The sequence below is a fragment of the Ceratosolen solmsi genome, unplaced genomic scaffold (assembly GCF_000503995.2).
Source record: "Ceratosolen solmsi marchali unplaced genomic scaffold, CerSol_1.0 scaffold10, whole genome shotgun sequence".
In the NCBI taxonomy this organism is placed as follows: Eukaryota; Metazoa; Arthropoda; class Insecta; order Hymenoptera; family Agaonidae; genus Ceratosolen; species Ceratosolen solmsi.
The window spans coordinates 13188858-13205831 of NW_011948412.1; the positions used below are offsets into that span (position 1 = coordinate 13188858).

The 16974-nt window shown below is 31.3% G+C and overlaps 1 protein-coding gene across 1 annotated transcript in view; it reads right to left on the reverse strand.

Annotated features, from left to right (window-relative positions):
* Positions 1-16974, reverse strand: part of Dgk (diacyl glycerol kinase 1) — a 172031-nt gene that overhangs the window by 2274 nt on the left and 152783 nt on the right. The window contains exons 7-14 of the mRNA XM_011496871.1: positions 11260-11382; positions 9972-10021; positions 8650-8724; positions 4482-4719; positions 3809-4014; positions 2514-2687; positions 951-1239; positions 193-317 (exon numbers count right to left, since the gene is read on the reverse strand). Of these exons, the coding sequence (XP_011495173.1) occupies positions 193-317; positions 951-1239; positions 2514-2687; positions 3809-4014; positions 4482-4719; positions 8650-8724; positions 9972-10021; positions 11260-11382 (1280 nt within the window). The remainder of the gene's footprint in view (positions 1-192; positions 318-950; positions 1240-2513; positions 2688-3808; positions 4015-4481; positions 4720-8649; positions 8725-9971; positions 10022-11259; positions 11383-16974) is intronic.

Here is a 16974-nt window from a genome sequence, read left to right on the forward strand (position 1 = left end):
AATAATTATCTCTGTTTATTTATTCTTCGTTTTACATTGTTTGAAGTTAATTAGGAATTAAGTAAAAACGCTGGTCAATTTACCGATTAATAAAATATTATCTTACCCATGCTTTATCAAATATAAACAATTAGTTTTAGGTAATTTAACAAACATATAAGGCAAATATCGAAATATAATGTGCTATGTTACCTTTAAAACTTTATGAATGGCTTCACCTTCGTAGCCACCACCCCAGCGTAAACATCTTGCCAAATCATTTCCGGTTCCAAGTGGTATAACCGCAACGGCCGGTTGATGTTCAAATTGGACTCGATCTGTAGCAAGCATTCGAAAATTAAACGACCAGTACAATTCTTGTATTAATCTTTTGATTAATCGATCGTTGGTATAGTGCCACAAATACGTCGAATATTCTGCCTTATTCGCCCATTCTCATAAACAATTGTGAATGCAATTTTACTTTTTTATATTTATATGATAATTCTACGTTAAATTCGTGTCCTCGTAATTTTTGTGTTACAAAATATCAATCTTCAATGATACGATAAAAAATTAAGGAATGTATCAAATTAATAATCAACACTCCTGTCGATTTGAACATTTGCTTATTTGATATATTTTCTTTTTCTGTTCTTCCAGTTTACATTACGTTAGAAAATGTGCGAGAATTAATTAAAGTTTAATTATGTACTATATTTGTTCATTGAAAGTAAAATTTTAAAAGAAATTAATTCCTTTGGACTTAGTTAGCGATAATTAAATTATATTGCTCGTATTAAACCAAATCTTATAAGACATTCGTCCCATGACGTTAATCAATTACAAAATCATTCGTGCAAATAAAAAAAAAAAACAGCGGCAAAGAGTTTTTCACTCTGTTTTTTACTCTTAGGTACGTAGGTGGTCAATGAACTTGGCCTCGTATATTAGATACGAGACAAACGCACCCATGGTCTCCAAGACCCAGCCTACGGTTCCATCGCCTCCACAGCAAATGACCTTGAATTTCTCCACGTCCTTGAACATCTGTAAGCCCTGCATAGGGCCGCCGATGGCGAGATTGTGCACCTGTCGAGGATTGAGAATGTATTGGAATTTTCGGAGCATGCGCTCGCCTTGACGGCCGCCGGACTTTGGATTTATGAAGACCAGCAAGGGTGTGGTAGTTGATAGCGGCGTGATCTGGAAGGACATGGCCGGCTGCTGGGCCGAAGAGCGCGTTGACAAATAGCCGCCCTTGAGGAGTAAATACGTACTTTGATAAATACGACGGTGCGATTGATCGAGGAGTTCGTTTAGGAAAAATAATATTCTGTCGCTCTGGAGATTAATAAAATCATTTTTCATTCGTTTTGTTTATCCGCGGATTATTTCAGGCTTATTATTAGATAGGCATTACCGTTAACATTCATCATTTTGCTAATTAACATTGATCGAATGCTGTTGATACGATAAACTTGTTTACTTCTCACATGTCAGTTATTCATCTTTTGTAATTATAAGTAGAGGCAGATATGGATGTTTGAAAAAATTATTATAATAACTTGTGACATTGAGTATTGTCACATTTGATAGAGGGAACGAGAGAGGGAACGAGAGAGGGAACGAGAGAGGGAGGGACGGAGGTGAAGCAAAAGTTTATTTTACTCTGTGCAACGTTTGACATTGCGTTTAAACAAAAATATATCACAATATTTAGGATGATAATAATACGAGCTATGTGCTTGTGAAATATTAACAATAAATTATCAGGAGATCGCGATAATTTGGTATAATACTAATTACAAACTAAACCTTCAAACTAATAGCTTAAACTTTTACGTCACAGTCACTATGTCACAGTTTTACACAAGATTTTTGTAAGAAATTTTTAAAGAAGGATAAAAATAATTATGTACTGAAGAAAATCTCTCAAAGATTTTATAAAAAATTTTAATTACTTTACGAACTCTATCGATGACGTATATCGTTTATTTCTTGCCATGCAAACTATTCGCATTCATACCATTATAAGAAAATTACCTTTGATAATATGTTTTTATTTAAATGAACGAATGTGATTTAATTTAAATGATATTACACGGTCGTAGTTAATGCGAAAATTAAGGCGATGAAACGGCAGTATGAAACGGAAAATTGCAATTGAATCAAATTTTGAGAGTACGGGCTAATACATAAAAATCTCCTTTCATTAAATTTTGTGTATTACGTGCTATTGGCAAAATAATACTTTGTTCATTTCTTTTTTGTTTTAATTATCCTTAATTTTGCCAGTACAATAGTCAGGTCGATGAAAGCGCGCGGTATTAAAGGGAGTAAAAAGTCCAGCCTCTACCACGTTTCGCTTATGTACTTTCAAATGGAAATTCATACAAGTTTGCTACATAAAGAGAGCATAAAGTAAAATTTAAAAGCAGAGTCACATGATCAATACTCGTAAAAAGATTGCGCCTTTGAGCCGGAGGAAAAAACAATGCAGCGGTCTCCTTTGTTTTACGCCTCGTACTTACGGAGCTGACGGACGACGAGTCCTGGCCGTATTTGCTGCCTCTCTTGCTGTCCCGTGACAATGATCTTTGCCGATCTAGCACCACGGGGCAGATCGATGTTGGCGGCAGAATATGGACCGCGTGCTCACCCATGGTGCATTCCGCCCGTACTTGTGACACACATTTATTATGAAGCTGTCGAGCAAAGAAAATGCAGTGATTCTTTAAAACGTCGACGTGTATGGTTTGATTTCAAGATGGAGGGAGGGTGGGAGGGAGAGAGGCGGGGGCTTTTGTTTTGTCGTAATAGTAGCGTGAGCATTGGGATTAGGCAACTACGCTTCTAGCTCATTATTGGCTAAATTACTTGCTTTGTAAAGAGGAGTAGGATTCTTGAAATGATGAAGGGTGAGTAGTAGTCGCTAAGGTTAGCGCTACAGCGGATTCGAGAGCAAAAGCAAAGTGGTTATAGATTTTTCGACGCCAAGAGGAAACTGTTGTTTCGGGAGCGCGGTTACAGATCTATATTAATTACACTTCCGCCTAGGGATTGGTTAAACACTGCCATGGATGTAAATAGATTGTGCACTCGAATCTTGATGTTAATATTCTATGTTTTCAATGTTCCTGCTATATTTATAATAATAGTGGAATGCTCTAAATGTAGTCGCGGTGAGTTGAAAATATAGTAATTCGCAGGTGCTGTAGTGATAGAGCTCAGAGTAAATTGCGGTTTTCAAATTAAATGTGAAAATAACGTAAATTGTAAACGATGGATCAAACGTGAATCAAACGTGAATCAAACGTGAATCAAACGTGAATCAAACGTGAACGCGACGAGGCAATTACTGAATAATAATTAGATTTTTAGATTATATTATTATTATTTCGTATACGATTGTCTGAAATAGATTGGCTTTTGAAGGGACTGTTCTTTTTCTTTTTCTTTCTTTTTTTTTTTTTTTTTGCATCCCGAAAAGAAATAAATAACAATGGCATAATAGCAAATTCTCAGATAATCGTTATATTATTATGGAAGTTTGCGATGACTAATGTCGGTATAATTGCCGAAGCTTATAATAAGGCGAATAATATGGACAGTGATTGCTGAAAGTATGGATGCTCCGATGTAAATGTAATAAAGCATAACGGCGAAATGGAATTTATAACGTTCCGTTAGCGAGCTCTTTATCATCCACGAATGATCCACTAATTTATCGGAAATACCTTATGCTTTACCGTTCTTACATCCGGGAATTAGAAGAGCAATGTTATAATTGGAGAATAAGGCGCGGCATAACAATGTCTATATTTACCGTTAATTGACACCATCTGCAATGGAGGCCGGTAATGCCATTGTAACTTTTTATTGTTTTTCTGCATTTCGAGCATTTGCCGTGACAGTTGCCCTCAACCCAGTGGTGGGCCATTGTTTGCGAAGTCTTTTTGCTCTTGACATAGGTAGCGATGCATGAAGCCGGAGCTCTTTGAACGCACCTCTCGTGCACCGTGTATTTACAGACTGTAAGAATTCATGGTCATGAATTATTTGCGCGAATAACGTTTGCTAATGATTGCATTAGTCAAGCGCAAATTAGTCGTTACGTCGTGTGTATACTCGAGCTTATCTCCAGCCTTTCCTTAGCACCGTAAATTCAATTGAATTCTTTTCTTTTTTCACTTCATTTTTTCTTTCTCATTTTTCAAATATACAGGGCACACACACACACACGCGCGCGCGCGCACACAAAAACATACTTAATTTTACGTTTAACGTATGAAATGCTTAATGTTTAAGGGCCTTTGTGTTTCTTATGTAACCCCATTCTTCATTTATATTTAATTCAATAATATTACTTATAATATTACAAACTAGTATCGGGTTAAAAACATTGGAGCCTATTGTTTAAGGATCGATCGTCATTCGGTCTATTTGAAGAAATAAAGTCAAAAGCAGCGTCGAACCGCTTATTAAAAAATTGAGCTTACAGACGCAGCAGAGGCCCTTCTTGCCAAGACCGACAAGCATGTTGAGGCATAGGTTGCAGTAGGCTGGTTTGCTGAAGTGTTTCAACCTCCAGAGATGGTTGCCATCCTCCTTGACGTTGGAGTCGAGACCGAGAAGCACTAGCAAGGGAATGGTCGTCAGGCCGCCACGTTTCCACTCCTCTAAGGATACAGTGCCATCCGCGTCATAGTCAATCTCGATCATCATGTCCTGAAGGATCTGCGCAGTTTGCAAAAGAGAAGAGATAGCCGTTAGTTCAATTGGAATTGGGCTTTTGAGTGTTATCGACGAGATTACTCTCATGTTTTTGTAGAAGAAGCTTGGCCCTCGTAATCTCTCTTTTTGATTTGATTCGATGCAACATCGATATAGAGAAACCACGAATTTAATTTGCTTTGTGGCTTGGAAAGTACATATCTTATTGAGAATAATGCATTAGTATTAGAATAAATGAGATGAGATAAAAAAAAAAAAATTTTTATTTTGACCAACGTTAATCATTAAGGATTGACTTTATTGATTGATACAACAATATATTTTCTTTTTCTGTTCTTCCAGTAACTACGTTAGAAGATGTGCGAGAATTAATTAAAGTTTAATTATGTACTATATTTGTTCGTTGAAAGTAGAATTTTAAAAGAAATTAATTCCTTTGGACTTAGCGATAAAATTAATTTGCTCGTATTAAACAAATCTTTTAAGGCATTTGTGTCTGCTCTTATGTTATCTTATGCTTTAAGCTTTAATTTTCAAATGAGATGTAAACAATGTAATTAAAAGAATAATATTTCTTTTTTAACTGTTATAAGACGAAGGTAAATACAAATTATCGCTTCACGTGAAATTTAATTCTTATTAACTATATTAGACGGTAAAGGAAAAAGAAAAAAAAAAAGAAAAAGAAAAGAAAAAAAAAAAAGAAAAAAGAAGAAGAAAAAAAAAGAAAAAAAAAGACAATATTAAAAATCTTCAATGACGATAGATGTTTAGTATAAAAGTTTGAATTGAGAAATTTGCGATTAACGCATATACAAGTGTTCCGACGTAGCCAACAAAAAAGAATAAATGATTCAATCGACAAAAACTATTGCAATAATTCTGAGCCACTTGGGCCCGAGCTTATGTCCATTCTCATGTCAGTTAAAACTCAAAGGCTGAAATTCCTCTGAAATTTAGATCTCATATATCGTAAAGAATTATTGGTCTACGGTAATACGCCCTCTCTTTCTTCTTACAGATAATCTGTCTTCCTTCGGGGCCCGCAAATGCGCACACGGAACATTAATCGTCGTTAGTCAGTGGATAGTGCTTGGTCTCTTCTTTCGAATTACGCGAAAAAGACGCGACCGATACCCTAGGCATTCGGGATTTTACGGGGGAAATGATCCGCTTGTGCTCCTTGTTTTTTGGCTGGTTGAGTAGGAGGAAAAGAGGGAAAAAGCACCGTGTGCCTTGGCTTTGAGTAATTATCCGGATGATATTGAATTAAAGACGGAGAGGATATTACGTTGATTTGTTTTTCCTTGTTTCGTATTTTATTGGGTGAGAAAGATGTTTCCCAATTGGTCGCTACGATATTTACTTTAGTACCATAAAAAAGTAATTAAGAAACGCTTTCAGTCTTTTTTAATAAGTAAAGATGGCAAAGTTTCAGCCGATTATGCTATTTATATGCCTTGGTATCCAAGAGCAATAATTTATAAGTTCCAATCAGGCATTTCGTTATTTATCGTTTTAAAATTTAGTACTTTTGAGTGGCACGATTGAAAATTTCGATTGTGCATTTCCTGTAGATTTGTGCTTTGGAATCAAATTTAAGATGAAAAAAAAAAGTTTTGTCTTAAATAGAGTAAAAACGAATTTAATTGAAATGTACGATACGCTTGATAAATTTTATAGTGGTTTATGTATACATTGATTATATATATTTGTTTATTTGATTGCATGATTAATGTATAATTAAAATAATATTTGTGGTAGTTAGAGATATAATGTCGTTTTGTTATAATTTTTAAATAAAAACTATTATACATCTGGTTAAAAATTTAAGAAAGTACGGCTTTCTTAATTACTGTTCTTGAATGTGTACTAATAAATAGCGGGTCATGCTATTTTTTTTTCCCGATTTTACATTTGTGAAATTGTTTTTTAAATATATAATCAACTTATACTAATATAATAATGATATTTTTCTATTAATAATTTCCAGTAATAATCTTGTAAGACGAATCAATCAATTTAAAATTTGAAAATTTTCTTATCAATTTAAGAACTGAAAAAAACAAAATTTATAAAATATTTATTATAAACACTACATTATATTGTGATGAACATTTATCATAATCTGCGTCATTAATTTTATCGTATTTTACAGAAAGCAAATAAAGACAAAATAAAATTATTCACATTTAAATGGCTCTGTGCAGAATACATGCAATCATTTACATATAATAATGTCGTAATATATTATTACATTTGAATAAATATTGAGAGAGAGAGAGAGAGAGAGAGAGAGAGAGAGAGTGAGAGTGAATAGCAAAAATGACTATTTTATACCGTTCATTCTGATGTAGTTGTTATTTTATGAATATCTAAATTAATACGACGATAAACAGAGATGGACAAAATAGTATTATTCCATATGTAGGTTAACAAACGTTCACTTGTAGCACGTAAATTAATGTAAATAAAAGCACTATGGATTTCCTAAACAAAGTAGCAAGATTTATTGCTTAAAATACTAAAAATTTATGTATATATAAGTAAGTGTCCTTATATGCGTGCGCATGCGTACCCGATTACATAATAATAATAATAATAATTATTATAGTGACAATAATTGTAAAATTATATTATAAACAATTATATTTTGAAACAGTAAATTAATTTAAAGTGTGTATGCACTTTATATCTTATTGTGCTCTTTACCACGCCTTAAGTTCTGGTCCGAAGATACTTTTCTTATTTTCTCTCCCCGAATAAGATACGAGTTGCACGTATATTAGTCCGAATGTTTTTGAATTCCCGGGTTCCTTCGAGGAGGTCACTTCCTCGAAAGTACTTTTGTATATCTGTTCGTATATTTGTTATTCTCGGCACTTTGCTATTCAACTTTCTTCCATTTCTCATCGTAATATATTTTTCTTTTCTTATTCGACTGTATATTCAATTTAAATATAATTCTGAAGGGTTCGCATATCTTTATTTTCTTTCTTTTTCTTTTTTTTTCTTAATGATTCAAAGACCGATACGTTTCCGATCAAATCAAACGCGTAAGTTAATTTAATTTTTCTTTTAAATTCAAATAAAATTCTTTTGATCGTTAACACGATATCAAATGAATAGAATATTAAAATTTATATTAATTCAATACTTTATTAAATTATGTCTTTGATATAATGAAAATAAGTTGCTTGTAAAAGAACTTTTCGATATAATTGTATTGAGCTAAATGAAATCCTTCGATATTATTAATCTTTAAACAAAATTATCGTAGTATTATTATTGTACCACATTTGTTTAGTATTCCATGTACAAATGGATTAGAAATATTAAAATTTACCATTTGTTGTCTTTTTATTCATCGTTGTACTTAATTTTTCATAGTTTTTCTTTACAAAATTATTTTCATTATAATAGCATTTATTAATATTAATATAATGTTTTTGTGATGAAACTCATTGTAACATATTAATATACTTTTCAAGATGGATATACATAAGAGCGTTTGATAGTTTGAATAAATTAGAGATAATTAATGAATATTACGATATTTGTATTCAAAAGTTAAAACAATTATGTCGATTAAATTCCAAAATAGCTCTAATTGATAATTTTACACGCTCACTATTTTTACTCGATACGATTGTTCTAGGTGCATCTGGGACATCTCTTAAGCAATATTGTATAAATCGAATGATAATATTTAATTTTACTAAACATATCATTAATTTTTTTTAAATGCGCTAGCCATTTATATTCTTTACAAATAACGGATACTTTGTATGCAATTTTACTTTTCAAAATGATAGACATTTGCTTATTAACGGAACTTAATATCAATGAAAAATATGATTTATATACATTCTGACGTACGTACATCGTACATTTAATGAAATCATTGGATTAATTAGATATGAATTAACTTACCGGTTTAAGCTCTGAGACGTCCCATCCAAGGTATTCAGCGACATTCATCATCTGGTTGACGATGCAATCCATTTCCTATATTAGGAAGTGATAGAAAAAGCGTGAAAATATTGCTATTTCTGCATAAAAATTAGCGTGTCAGCAATTCCGAATAAGGAGAAATAGGGTAAAAAGTATATTGGTGAGCTTAAATGGAAAAAAAAATTTATTCAATAGACTCGAAGACTTGCCTTTAATATAATTTAAAAAAAAAGAAGAAAATTAGCAGAAGAACATGAAACAATTCCTTTTAAAAGTTTATCAAATTTTGGATTACTTTATAAAAATCTTTAATCGATAGGCATACAATAACGTTTAATAAAAGTGATATAGAGTAGAAAAAGTTGTAAGTTTCCGAAATTCGGTATTAAATTATTCGAGTAATTAAAGAATTTGTCTAAACGCATTTACTTTTAAGAAAAGAACTACTTTTATTTATACTATATATATATATATATATATATATGTTGAGAGCATAGTTAGAGCAAAGAGTTGAGTTGAGAGCAAATTAAATTGTTTCATGAAATAAACGTTTGATTCTTAGTTCGATAATAAACAATTTTTTAATAAGAATTTATGTAAAAAAATTTTCTATTAAATATTACTATTCGTATTTTATAGATTGAAATTGTGTTTAATAAAAAAATAGAATAAAAACTTTAACTTTCTATAAATGTGCCTTTATTCATATTAAGACTATATTTTAGTCGCATAACTTACTATATTACATATTGCAGGCAGCTGTTACGAAGATAATTTAATGGGAATTTTTTATCGGAGAATAATATTTTATGATTTATTTATAATAATATTTTCTTCCCTTAAAGTAAATATATTAGCTTTCGGTATAATAATGTATATCGAAGTATATTACCACATTTATTAGAATAAAGGTTATTTTAGTTGTTTATTTTTACAAATTGATTATATTTGTCGAATTTGGAGCGTAAAACCAAATGTTGTCACTAAATATATATATATATATATATATATATATATAACTATGCAGAAGGTGAATTATCATACGCTAGATCTTCATTTCTGATAAATTAATTTTGTGAAAAATAAAAGCTAAGAATCATAATAAATAAATAAATAATAAATCATTAGGACTAATTGAATGCAACGACATCAGTTTCTTAACATTAAAGCACGCGTCTTATTTCTCATTAAATATGAAAATTTTGCTTCGATACGAAGTTATCTTATTTCAAAGCAGATAGGCATTGACAGGCACTTGTCTTGAAATGGAACTCAGAGTGATAAGATTTACATAAACTTACGTTAGTGTCAAGGACTCCATTGCCGTCGGTGTCATACAACCGGAACATAACTGAAACGAACCAAATGCACATGTATTAACGATGTGGCACAAACGCAACTGAATGTGCTTCCGTTATGCAAACGAATCAATAGTCAGTCGTTGAGCTTTGAAGAACAATTGAATTTGATTGAATTTAGACGCGGCGATGCCCAATAACGCTTGGATATCGTTTACTTTTTTACTCTCATCCGTTCCTAGTGACATCGACTTGTAAAGGAAAATCAACAATTTATCGACATTTCCATTCGCCAACGCGGCATTGCGACTAAGAATTATATAAGATTAGAGGACATAAGAAAAGCATTCACCAAGTGTCCCAGTCTCATTAACCGATTAACTCTCAATCCTTAGGAGTTATATTAAGTGCAGTATGTAATATACCAGGAACGGCTGATAGTAGAATGGTTAATAATCCAGGATCGCTTATATTTTTAATGCACTTAAGAGTGGCAAACGAGAATTCCACATATACAAGATGGAGGCTTATAAAGTGCGAATAATTTAACAATGTGGCGAAATAAAGTTTCTAACGCAGACGATTATATTTTCAGACTCGGAATAAAATTATTAAATCGTTCTGAGATAACATTTTTTACTCATAATAAATATCGTTCTGAAGGTGAACTTGAATCTATTGAAAAGTTAAAAGAATCCTAATTATTATTGTTTTACATAAATATGTTGGAACCGCGACTTTTCTTACCAGACTTCAATTTACAAAATTTAACGTTCATCGAAATCATAGAATGGAATTTAAAATAATTCATTAAATTTAATGCTAATTATCATTGAAATTCAAAAAACTTCGAATTTGACATGCGTATATGCGCGTTTAAAGGTCTATTCTTTTTCATAATTAATGCATAATAATATTGCCTTATCAATATATATGTATATTAATCGATGGGGATATTATATCTAGAAATAATTTTATTATTATTATTATTTTTTTGTTATTTCTTACCAACTATCCGATTCTTCGAATAAAGAATAAATTGTTTTAAGCAATTGCCATACTGAAATTCGTTAGATAACAGTGCCTCTGTATAAGAATTACTGAGCAACTTTATTATTTATGATTTTTCATCCAAGTGATCTCGAGTATTATGGAGAGTTTTAAAAAGCATTTCCAAGTGCACACATGTCGTAGACGATGACGATCTGTTTGCACACTACTTGCACGTATACGCACACTAAAAATAATTCGCAGAGGCTAGAAAGGTGTGGTAAACGTTCGTCGAACTTACACTCCAATTTATCTTCGGGCCTGCCTGCTTCCAGAAGTGATAAATAACAAACGATGTCCTTCAAGCTGACTTTAACCGAATGAACGTCTATTGTGCTTTGTTTCCTTACCAAATGTCTCATCTCTGAAATGATTTTAAATAACAATGCATTAGCGTATGGATGGTTACTCTTTGTATCATTATTTATCTTTATGTTATTATTTACAAACATTTCGATCTAGGTTTATATTTCCATAAAAGTAAAAGAAAAAAAGACAATAATATTGCGATCATAATAACGATTATGAAATTATATAATTTTTGAAAATTAATAGAATTATTTACATAGGGATCATTTACTGTATGCAATCGTATATATTATGCAACATTTTACGTACATTTGATGATTACATTTTTTTTTTCAAATATTATCTAGCAATATGATTAATCTTTAGCTTTTAAACTTTATAGATCTTTATAGATTATATTTATATAGATTATATACAATATAGATCTTTTAAACGTTAAATCTTTATAGATCTTCAAACATTAAATTTTAACAATCCCTTCAAGATGTAAACTCAATTATTAATTTTCAAGAGGGAATGTGCATTCTTGTATCAATATTCTATTTCCCATTGGTTTTCTACGCCGTATTTTACTCATTTTGTAATCAATAAATACCCATACTTATGCATTAAATAAAAATGATTATTATTCATAATTTTATTAAAAATAAATTTTAACGTTTTTTTTTTTTTTTGAATTATCATAGAAAGAAATTTTTTAGATTTCTTTTAGCGTATTAATATATTTTTATGAAAACAAAATATAATGAATTTAGTTTTTTTTTTTTTTTTTTTTTTTTTTTTTTTAATTATTTAAAAGAACTACTTCAATATGATAAGATTTAACGGATATAAACATATAGGATTGTAAAAATAGATTAAAAATGAACTTATTAAGAATTAAAACTCGGACTTGAGGTCGATTTTGTCCTTATTAAATAGGTCGGTTTCGTTAATAATTCTGAAATTCTGAATTCACTCGGTTTTTCCATAGTCCATATTTTTTTTGTCGATTATTTAAAAATTATTTTTCATAAATTAAAAATTTTAAAATATTAAGAGAAAATAATATTTTGACAGTTGATTTTATTTAAAAAGTCAAAATATTAAATAAAATACTTTAGACAATGAATACATTGACATTTCAACATTGCTTTTTAATACTTTTTAACGATATTATAGAAATAGCGAATAGAAATTTTGAATAAAAATTTTACCGAATAATTTAATTGTATTTCATTCATTATTTTATTAAATTTTGTTTTGCAGTTTTTATAAATTTTATGTTCAATTTTTATGCGTCATTGATTTATTAATAAATATGTAGATATCAATTAATAATAACTAATATTTATTTATATTAAAATAAAAATTAATCTTCATTATTGACAGTTTGAAAAATGATAGTTTCGAAAAAAAGTGTTCTAAATATATATATATATATATATATTTAACAAAAAATGTAAAATTGATTGTGGTAATTTTTTTTTTTTTTTTTTTTTTTTTTTTTTTTTTTTTATTTTCAAACAATTATTTATGTAAATATGCTTAAAATTTATTAAGAGCAGTTATAAATATTAAACTTATTTTTTATAAACATCATTTTCAATTTCTTGAGTTTTGATAATTGCTAATATTCGACTTATTAGTAACAATTATTTATCAATTTTGAATGATTCTTTCCATACATATGCGATAGATAATATATAAAATTTATTAAGAAATATTTATATTTATTTCAATTTATATAGCTTAATGGATAATAATTAAGGACTATAAATCTATGATAATCATAGAAAAATTATTCATTAATACGTATTTAGTTTATTTACACGCCTTTTGACATTTCGTCGCACATCGTAGCGAATGTATATATTGATAGTCTTACTTTTTCCTTAAAGTAGGTATCCGACGTCTCTTACTTTCTTTTATCGAGCATGAATAACTTTGATGTCCTTTATGTTTTTTGTTTTATATGAAGAGGCTTTATATCAATATCAATGCACTGCGTATGTGCAAACTCCACTCTGTCTGGTACATAAACTCGTACTCAGACGGTCGTGGGCCGCTGCATTAGTTGCAAAAATAGACGGATGCATTTTGTCTCACGTACTAACTAATTCTAGCGTGCGTATCATATTCTAAGCAACGCGAGCTTATATCATGCGATGCGCTGCGAATTGACAGAATGAGAAATGTACGGTTATGTGTTGACTGGTTGATAATGGACTAAGTGCGCGATTGATCATCATTCCTTGCTTTAAAAATGGATGGGCACAATCGAGTGTCGACAAACTTTGACAAAATTACTTGTATTAGCCTGCTGTATTTTTAATTATAAGCTGTAATATTATTATTATTATATAGTTTAAATTGTATTCAGTTATTAAAAATTATGTGCTTATTTGAAACTGTTTGTTTTATTTATTTAACAATATTTTTACCTTAAGTTGTATAATAGATAGCCTGTCAGGAATGTTTTATTGCCCTCGACTTCATTACCAACCTCAATTGATAAATACATTTTAATAATCTAAGTTGGCGTTTTGCACGTGAGAATTATTGCAATGAAAACATGAATTTTAAACTTTTTAACATCGTTAAGAAATTGAAAATGCAATTTTAAATAAATTTTCCTACAAGCGTAACTAAATTCCATATTATTCCATTAATAACGAGTTTCAATAATTACTATGTAGAATAGCAAGGAATTTTTTTATTAAAGCCACATATAAAATATATTAATACAATTTCTCACTGCTCACTGACACTTCTATTAGGTCGTTACAAAAATAACGCAAAATAATAAGTAGTTAGGGAAATTTTATTCTAAAATTAACTGGCAATTATTTTTAGCTTCTGCCGCAGTCGCATGATATGTCGAAAAAGACGCTCTTTTACGAAATGCATTTAAAAATAAATATACATCAACACTAGCGTGTTGCAAGTGTTGGCCATTCTCGATATACATACGCTGTACGAAGAATGCTCATGCTTATCAAACACCGATGCTAGTCGCTCGAGGGTGAGAAAAGTCTTTAGGAGCAGATTTTGTTCCGTTGCTCCAGTTCCGTGTTACGAAATATTCGTTTACGTGCAAATACCCAAATTATTTCGGTCGATTGGTTAGAAATAAATCACCAATAATCACTTATGTAAAAATATACAGACTACTGCATGAGCCACATGAAGTAACCTTCTCGCGACGGATATTACTTTGGCACTAATTTACCCTACGCTGTGTATTATGAAAACGCGTGTCATTATTTAGAATAGCGAAACAGCGAATTTGAAAGTTATATTATTCAGGTTGCGAAGATTAGATAGATTTTTTTTTTTTTTTTTTGATTAATTCTATCTGATTGATTAAAATTCAGATTACCTTTTCGGCTGAAAATGGATTGATAATTAATTATATTCTTTTCTTCTTGTAATTCTTATCACTAAATTCGTAAACGTAAAATTTCGATGTAATGATTATGCAAAGTCGAATTTACTGTTTATTATTATGCAGGATTTTTTAATCATTTATTATTATGCAGTATAAATAGGAAGCTGCAATAATATAGAAAGTTTGAATGTATTATTCATGAATTTGATCAATTTTATTTCCGCTAGTCCCTCTTTATTAATAGTTTTTGCAATTGTCTGTTGAGATTGTCGGTTCATCTGTTGATATTTTAACTGTAATATTTAATATCCTATTAAATATAATATGAATAGAGAGTGTTTTCTGCACAACCTTAATTTGCATTCAAAATTAATAGAAATATTTCATCTTAAAGACATAAAGTATTGTCATGCAAGTAATTGAATTACAAATAATACACCGAGAAAAAAATTTTCTTCTCGTGTAAAAATATATTTTACCAATTCTATTTTATCTCTCGGCTCGGCTATGTATTTTAATAGTATAATTTTATACATATCAATTGTTGACAATACATAGAAAACTTTTGTTATAATTTTTAGTTTGCTTGGGACTTTATGTTCGTATGATCCCACAAGACCGGCAAATTATTTAAAAATATTTAAATTATAAAAATTATTTAAATAAAGACCGGAGTATTAATGGGGAGGGGGGGGGGGGGGGGGGAGACGGCATTGACATTAATTTCGATATCATTTCAAAATAACGAAATCTTGTATCATCTTCTAAATTACTTCTATTGTATTTAAATAGTTTATCGATCCAAAGTTCGCAGCTAAAAAACTTTAATGTACGTAAGTTATTAATTAAAAGTTATTGGCTTAACTGTATTGATAATTCAATGCTTAATACGAATCTACAGATGGATAATTTATTAACATTATCAATGAAATATATATTTTAAGAAGCAGAACAAAATATTTGTCATTTAGTTGAAAGATGAAAATTGCAAGTAGTTATATTTTAAAAGTTTTGGAAGTTAGAATGTTGAAACTTTCATAATTAGATAATTTGCTTTAAATGCGCAGTCAAGTCCCTTTCGATCGAATATGCGAATAAAGCAATTTCCGGCAAATTAATAAGACCGCATAAGACATAATTTCCCTCAAACAACCTAAAATGTTTGCTTTCATTACATTTTTCCTCGAGGCTTTAGTCGAAGCTTTATAAAAACTTAAATAATTTCAAAATAACAAGATAGTTTTGCAAAACTTATCTGTTCGCACGCACATCTTACTTACAAAGGATAAATTGCCATAGTTGTATTGCTTGTTTTATTTTGCTTTTATCAAAACGTTATTTCGTGCCGCGGAGAATGTCGGGAGATTGAGAGATAGAGAGATAGAGAGAGAGAGAGAGAGAGAGAGAGAGAGAGAGAGAGATAGAGAGAGAGAGATAGAGAGAGAGAGAGTGAGTGAGTGAGAGAGGGGGGGGGTGAAGGGCGATATCCATTTTAAAGATGAGCCACTTATCCAGATGGCGCAAAGAAAAACTTGTCATTCAATTACAGCAATTACAGCACTGGAATAAATTGGCTTCACACTTTTTCTCCAGAAACCTTTCACGGCACATGCAATGTAACAACAATGTAACGTCAAGGCGACAAAACCTGTCTCAAGACCTCAAGAGCCGTGGAGTATCCTCCGATTAAGAAAACACATACCCGGAGGCTACGTACAAGGTTCCGTAACTTCGTAAGCTCATTATCATTGGGTAACAACGAGGCAGCTGTTCCTCTTCCAAATAACAAATCGATAATGCAACATTAGCTCACATCCGCACCATTGGCTCCATTCTCGTGCTTGTTAAGCTAATCCTACACAAATTAAAAATCACAGAATCCCGTGGAAACGGCGTTACCACGAACTAGCCAATTCTTGGTCTCGCGATCGTTGAGAGGCCCCCGGGGCCATCCGGGATAAGCCGACGACACTTGTTGCCGTGCGTGCAGCCACGCAGCAGGGCTACTGAGCGACGCGTCGCGACGTCTGCCGGTATATAGAGAAGAAGACGCCGACGTCGACGTCCTCGGCTCGTCGTAGTGACGCAACGCGGCTATTTTCGAAAGGGCACACGTGCATGTGGTGGCGGCGATCACCGATGCGACGACGCGCGTCTGGCCGGAAACGCGGCTAAAGGAAGTCGAGCGGCACGCCGCGAGTAATTATTGAGGATCCCGGTCCGTAGGTGGGGGATTGTGGCATTGGTAGGTGGTATGGGGTAGTGGGTAGGGGGTAG